General features: G+C 29.6%; 1 protein-coding gene across 4 annotated transcripts; it reads right to left on the reverse strand.

Annotated features, from left to right (window-relative positions):
- Window positions 1-1,345: 1,345 nt before the first annotated feature.
- Window positions 1,346-7,332, reverse strand: LOC106051493 (uncharacterized). 4 transcript variants are annotated; one of them, XM_013206674.2, is made up of 2 exons: window positions 7,250-7,332; window positions 1,346-4,787 (listed from the first exon to the last, which is right to left on the reverse strand). In XM_013206674.2, exons 1-2 carry the CDS (start codon window positions 7,255-7,257, stop codon window positions 3,497-3,499), a joined length of 1,299 nt encoding a protein of 432 aa, XP_013062128.2. In that variant the 5' UTR covers window positions 7,258-7,332; the 3' UTR covers window positions 1,346-3,496. The 4 variants fall into 4 exon arrangements, with proteins under 4 accessions (XP_013062128.2, XP_013062129.2, XP_055871531.1 ...); XM_013206675.2 differs by having other exon boundaries at window positions 7,221-7,313; XM_056015556.1 differs by lacking the exon at window positions 7,250-7,332 and adding an exon at window positions 7,185-7,207.
- Between the last annotated feature and the right edge of the window lie 192 nt (window positions 7,333-7,524).

The following is a 7,524-nucleotide window of genomic DNA, read 5'->3' on the forward strand; positions in this document are numbered from 1 at the left end:
TAACCTACTGCTCATATTCTACATCATAACATTACTTAAATGTTTAGTAATATGACTTTCTGTCACAGAATAATTACTATATAGGCAACTCCTTTTACAAAATGAAGTACATATTGTTAAAAGCTGTAACATTTAAATTTAGAAATTAGCTGAAATAATTTTATAGTTTTTCACTGTGTTAAGTTTGATATATACATATAGAGATATCCGACACTTAAGGTATCTGTTTGCAGCACATTCTGGGGCAAAGTAATGCTGCAAAGCTATTTACTTTCTTAATCTTCTTATAGAAGAATGTTACTAAAAGCTCTGTCATTTAAGCTGTCAAGATACATGCTCCTTCCTTCTTGGCTAAAGCTGATATCCAAATAAGAGTACTAGGGTATGTCTAAATTATTATTGCCTATCAAACTTCATATCTTTTGTATCTAAACAATAAATCTTTCCCATCATTGCACATTTAGCAAGCCTCTAAACTCTAACAGTCACTTTCAGACTATAAGTTTGTTAAAACATTTCTTTCTTATCAAATGTTTATTCCAATGTCTTATTAAAAAAAAAAAGTTCTATGAATTAGCTTTAAAAGCCAATAAAAAATTATTTAAGTCTAGTATCAACAGAACCAGTACAAACATTTTTAGCAGTTGGGACACTAACAATGACTTGAATGAAATATAACAATGATAATGCTGTTTCTCAAAACTTAGTTCAATGTGTTGACAAATATGAGAGTTGTGTTAGAAACAAATATAAACAACACACCAAAGTCTCTTGGCAAAGTGAAGAGATTGCAGAGACTATGAAGAGAATTTCAAGAAAATAAGAAAGTGGCACAAGATAACATACATGTATTTTTGATTCAACAAGCCCCATAGAGTCATTCTCACTAGGTTTTAGCAAATGTTTGACAGAGGAACGATTAACATGGCAAGCTGAAATAGAACTTTCTATTGAAAAAACAACAACTTTGAAATTATAAGAGTAGAAAACAAAACGTTTCTGTCTAAAGTCAAACCAAACTCTCAAGACATTTCAGCTTCACTACCTCTGAGAGAGTGGTAAGACATCCATGATTCTCAGTTGGCACCAAGAGAGTTGGTGTAGATCATCTCAGCTGTATGTAAATTTCACACATTTGTGAAGGATGAAATACTTTTTTTTTTAATCAATGTCTTGAACTTCTAATTAATTTAATTGAACCCTTTCCAAACATAATGACCTTAAAAGATTAATGTATACAAGACTTAGCCCATGTGTTCCTTCCTTAATTAAAAAAAAAAAAGCAGTTGACCAAGTACTTCACAGAAGTGGCAACTGTAAATAAACATTTTTTTTAAGAAAAAGAAAACACCAAAATGAATATGTATTCTGTTTTCAAACAAATATTAACAATTAAAGATCACATTAGAATTTAAATGAAACAAAAAATCAATTAATTCAATAACAAACAAACAAAAATGTTCTCACAGCTTCCTAATTAACAAATAACATCTTAAATTACTTCTTCAATGACACCCTTGCTTTTTATAGCACCATTAAAAAAAAAACAAAGTGACTACAATTTGAGCTGATACACCAACAGAAGGCCATTACATTTTTTGTTTCTGACCAAGAATGGCAAAAAAGCAAAAATCTCTTTTTGTTCTAAATTCTATTCCTAAATATAGCACAGAATAAGGAAAACACATTTCTAATTCAATCAATTTAAATGCAAGTTAATTCTTTCTATCAGACCAGTGTAATCCTAAGTATGTTTTGTAGAGCCCTTCAAAGGGAAGAACATAATATTTTCCCCAAATGGACCTCATTCACCAATCGTAAACAAACAATATTTAGTCACGTGATCTTATTGATAAAACAACGGAAAAAAACTGTCACGTGACAACCATCATGAATTAAACATGAGATCGTAAATTATATAGAAGAGATAGAGCACCACGTGGCTAAATGTTGTTTGTTTACGATTGGTGAATGAGATCCATTCCAGCTAAAATACCCATTGACTATGTTTTCTCAAAAAGAAGAAAACTATGTACCCAAAATTAAAAATTCCATCCTGCTTCATAGTAGGTAGAAACAATTAACAATTCTAGACATTACCTGTTCCACTGTAGGTAGTAACAATAAATGAAGACATTATATCCTGTTCCACTGTAGGTATTAACAATAATGAAGACATTTCCTTTTCCACTATAGGTAGTAACAATAAAAACACAATATATGACAGCTATCAACAAAAACATTTGATTAAAGAGGACAATAAATACAAATATATATATCAAAACCAATTTGAAAAAGAAAAAGAATAACTTAAAAAAAATATATATACAACATCAGCAACATGAAAGGATCAACTAAACAATAAAAACAAAATTAATTCGGTGTATTTCTTTTAACACACTAATATATCAAAACTGAATCATTTCAATTTTTTTTTTAATATGATTTGTATAGAGACACTTTATAAGTGTTAATGTGATAGGTGATTAAATAAAACAATAAATCACCCTATGACTTAGTAAATATATATTTTATAATATGATTGATGTTTGTTTTATGGCAAAGTAAGTCTATTTTTAAGGAGATAATCCATATACAATAGAATAGATCATTGTAAAAGAAAACAAAATAATTTCAAAACTTAAATATTTTGATTGCTTGTAAATATATTGTTTTTTTTTAATTTGTATTTACTGCTATAAAAACCTTTGAAACAATACAAATATTTTATTAAAATATACTTCGTCAAAGTTTTCAAGTATGTTAACATCTAATGCAAGGACGATGCTTGATTTTTTTCAAATGTGAAAATTTAAGGTACAACAGACTAACTTTTTGCCCTACCAAGAACAAACATCATTCTATATAAGTTTGTCACTGATATACACACCTTTCTAGATACTTGCGCAATTACTTAATTTTTTTTTTTTGCTTTGCTCTATTCCCTCTAAAGTGAGCTCATTCCTTCTGGCCACTTAATACTAATATCAACTTGCAGTATTCAAAAGCAGCTACAGTATAACTAACTAAGCTTGTCTGATAAATTTTACAGTTTGAAATTATACATAAGTACTTATATTAAAGGTTTATACAAATTGTTTAAATCAATATGATTATAAAAAAAATGTATTAAGTTCATTTATAAGTACCATAAGTAAACAAAATACAGGAAGAAGAAAGAGGTGTTTCTTAAGGATTAGAATCTCTCTATATATCTATCTATCTGATGTTGTTTCTATATATATGTGTATTTAATATATATGTCCCCCCTCTCTCTAATGTATTATCCTTTATTAAGGACAAGTACATCCTAATAAAAATATTTCATTTCATTCTATGTCAATACATTTAGCCTACAACAATGACTTGAATAAATGTTTCTTTTTAAAACCTAATTAAAAGATTAAAATAAGTCACAGTTTTAAGTTAATGTGGAGTGGTGCATTCTAACCTTATTAAAATGTGTAGAGCGTGGCCAGTTCAAATTATATGATGTCTAAGTCATGTGGAGGTTGGTCATCTGGCATGTCATTAAGTCTAAGCTCTGTTCTGTTCTAGATTTTTCCCTTACTTGCTCATTTAGTTCCTGCTCAAAGCGCCTATGAATCTGAGTGAGATCTTCAGCTGAAAGGGACCTGACCAACCTCAGCTCCTGACTTGGCTTGACTGGAGATGCTGTATTGGACTTTGATTGAGTTAAACCCTGTGATTCTGTGACTCTGTGGCAAAAAGTCTCGGAGCTTGAGCTGGAAACCAAATTGGATGACAGAAAAGGACTGGCACCAGTTTCAAAAAATTCAGATCCAAAATCTGATTCTTGCATTGAATGGTAGAGTCTATTTGGGATTTTGTAAGGGCAACGAGACCGCCGATAACGATCTTTTCTCAGCCGAGACATGCGAGGAATAGATCTGCGTCGCCTAATGGACTCCTCCAAAACATCTGGATTTCTATATTCAAGCCTCATTTGTTGTGATTTGTGTGGTATGTAATCCATACCCATGCTTGTTCCCTGGTCTACCACTGAAGTCACATCAGAAACGCTAGTGACGTAGTTTGAATCAAGTTGAATAATGCGAAAGCCATTGGGTTTTCCCAAGTTAGTAAGATTCGGAGAACTCTCACTCTTTGATCGAAGTCGCTGTTCACGTTTTCGCAAGGATGTTAAGCCTCTAGTTTCAAGTAAAAATTGCTTTCTACTGTTAGTTGTTGTGCTCAGCATTCCCAGCTCATCCAAAGCACTATCCAAATCCATAGAATTAGAATTACTACTTGCAGTAATGACCGAGTCCTCCATACACTGGGAGAAGTCAACATTGAACCCCATAGTTGATACAGGAGCAGAAGAAGATAGCAGTGACTTGAAACTTGCTGACCCACTCAACTTCCCACCTATTTCTCGATTCTGAAGAAAACGCAAGTTGACAGAACTATTTTCATTACAGTTTTTTTCATCACTTTTGCTAGTAGATGGGATGAACATTTTTACGTCTTCGTTTGGTAAAGAACTAGAATCTAGTTTATAACCAATATTATTAGAATTGAAGCCCTCAAATAAGCTTTGATCTTGATTATAAAAAGGATCACAGATTTGTATGTTCTGTATCAGAGGTGACAATTTACATTCTTGATGCCTGCCTGTTGAAGTAGGCTGAAAATCTTTTGAACCATACATCAGCTTTGAACCATTGCCAACATTTTGAAATTGATTAGCATAAGAAGCTGACGGAACAGATGGTTCACAGCAAAAGCACCCACGTTCCTCTGGCATAAAAGGCATAGGATATCTGAAGACAATAAAAAGAAATGTGATGATTTTTCAGCAATTAAAAAAAAAGATGAAAAAAAAAAACCCACTACTTTTTACTTTTATTTCAGGTGAATAAATAACATCTATATAGAAAAACTGTGGCAATTAGATATAATCTTGAATATAGATTCAAAACTACTCTAAAACTATACTTATATAAATATGTATGCTCTATGAAAAAGGATTCTTACTTCTGATATAGATATTTATCTACCAAGTTACTAGCTAGATTCTAACTTAGACATTTAAATTTAACCCTTTTTCTCTCAATTTAATACAAATACTTGCTTGAATTTTTTTTTTTTTTAATTTTACACCCTTCTAAATGACATGATTAAATGGGTTAGATAACAAATACATATTTTGAAAGTAAACAAGTTCTAAATTGACTAAATCTTGACTCTAGACTTTTTGTTATCAAGTATTTATTCTTCGCTTGAATGAGATGCAGATTTAAAAAAAAATCACTAACTTTATTCTAAGGTACAAGTCTTTTGAGTCTTTATATATAGATCTAACTAATATAAGAATATTATAGTAGATCTAAATAGATCTATCATCTAGATGTCTATATAGATTCTAACATATTATAAAAATAAAATAACAAACAAAAAATAATAAGACTTTAAAAAAAAAAAGCATGTATTAAGTGAATCAAATGTACATTAAATTTGTAAATTTGTAATAGATCTAACCAGTCCTTTTTTTTTGTCATGGTATGCACCGGTACAGCATAACGGCACCTTTTTCAATGTGAGGAAAAAATTATTACTTTTCTTGCATTTTAATGTTTATATAATAAATTTCTTAGTAGTTAAAAGTTATCCAATCCATCAATGCGTACCGGCACCTATTTTTTTTTTTTTTTTTTTTTTTACAAAAAAAAGCACTGGATCTAACAATAATAAATGTGTGTGATTAGAAATATTTTTTTACCAATTGTTTTTGTTTAGCGAAATTTCATGCTTTTAGCTTTCTCAATACGCTATGATCCTATCACTTGTCTGGACCAGTTGGAAAGGGGAAGGGAGAGAAAGAACGGGGTATCTGGATGATCGCTTTTTAAATGTATTTTTTTAAAAAAGGGAATGACCTGAATTCAAACTTATGGGCTAAAGGGTTTTCAGGTTTCTCAAACCAACGTGGTAACTACTCTTATAGCAAAGAGTCTATGAACATGAAAGATTGTATAATTATCTATTATTTCTATTTCGTGTTTGTGTTCACTAAGCCTCAGACAGCAAATATTATAAAGGGAACTAATTCAGCTTATACCACCACTTCAGTCAAGTACAATTCCTTTCCCTTGTTTGAGATACGAAATAAAATAATTTTTTACCAAGAGTCAAACTAATTGGTTAATTTTTTTAAATTGATTCTGGTGTTGTTAGGTAAAAGAAATAATTGTGCGAAATTTCAGCTTGATCCGAAATTGCCTGTCAGAGAAACATATGTACAAACTTTAGGCCAGAGAGACAGACAGAGTGAGTTGATATGAAAAAGCTTTGTAAACTTTGTAAATAAATATCAGACTATAGATCTAGGTTTTATCTATTCTAGCTATGCCTATAGATCTGAGATTTAATTAGATCTATATTGTATTATACATAGATCTAGATCTATAGACTTAATCACTTAATTGTCTTATTTATATTTAAATTAATAAGTCAATTAATCATAATTAATGAATTATAAATAGAATCTATATTATGAATTATACTCTATGTCTATAGTATAGACATAGTCATAGTACATAGTTATAGTCATGGCCATGATCTACTGACTACTGATCTACTAGACTCCTGACTCTCGAGAGTCTATTTAATTATTTTTAATATATATATATATGTCAAGACTATGATAATGATCTAGATTTTCTCTAGTGACTAGACTAGACTAGTGAGTCATACTAATACTAGAAATAGTGATAGTCTGAGTCTAGTAAACTAGTTACTAGAATGTATCATTATCTAGAAATCTAGACTATTTTTATAAATTATATTTTATATCATTATCATAGTAAGTATTTAGTATATCATTATGTCATTATCATTATTCTTATCAAACTAGACCTACTATAGTTATACTACTATAGATACTCATAATTTGACATAATGAGTCATAATACTGCTTACTATTTATATATTATTATATGAGTATGAGTTAGTATATCCATATTCATATTATTAATCATAATTGAATAATTCATATTTTTAAATTATTTAAATTAAATATTAGAAATCTAATAATTAAATATTATTTAATTTCTTTAAAATTATTAATTATAAAAATAAAACTCTAACGGCGGGAAGTACTATTGACTAAACAATTACATAATTTGATTATTACATATTTATCGAAAAACAAAACAAACTTGAATGCACAATTTAAATGAAATTAAAAAATATACGTCAGTCACACATAGAGATGCCATTTTACCCAGACATGTTTTCATATATAAACAAACACGGTGATCAGGGCCGTCATTGTTGTATCCCAAATTCCAAACCTAAAATTAACTATCGGAACAGCTCTAAGAAATAAAATAGAGACATCTCCACAACTAGTCTTAAGTTAAAAGAATTCGATAAATAAAAAAATATATATTAATTATTTTTTCATACATTATGCATTGATTATTATTTTATTTTATTTGTCACATTATAGGCAATCAACCATCAAATAACATTTTTGTTTCTTCCTTGCTCAGCGAG

The sequence above is a fragment of the Biomphalaria glabrata genome, chromosome 17 (genome assembly GCF_947242115.1).
Source record: "Biomphalaria glabrata chromosome 17, xgBioGlab47.1, whole genome shotgun sequence".
Classification (NCBI taxonomy): domain Eukaryota; kingdom Metazoa; phylum Mollusca; class Gastropoda; family Planorbidae; genus Biomphalaria; species Biomphalaria glabrata.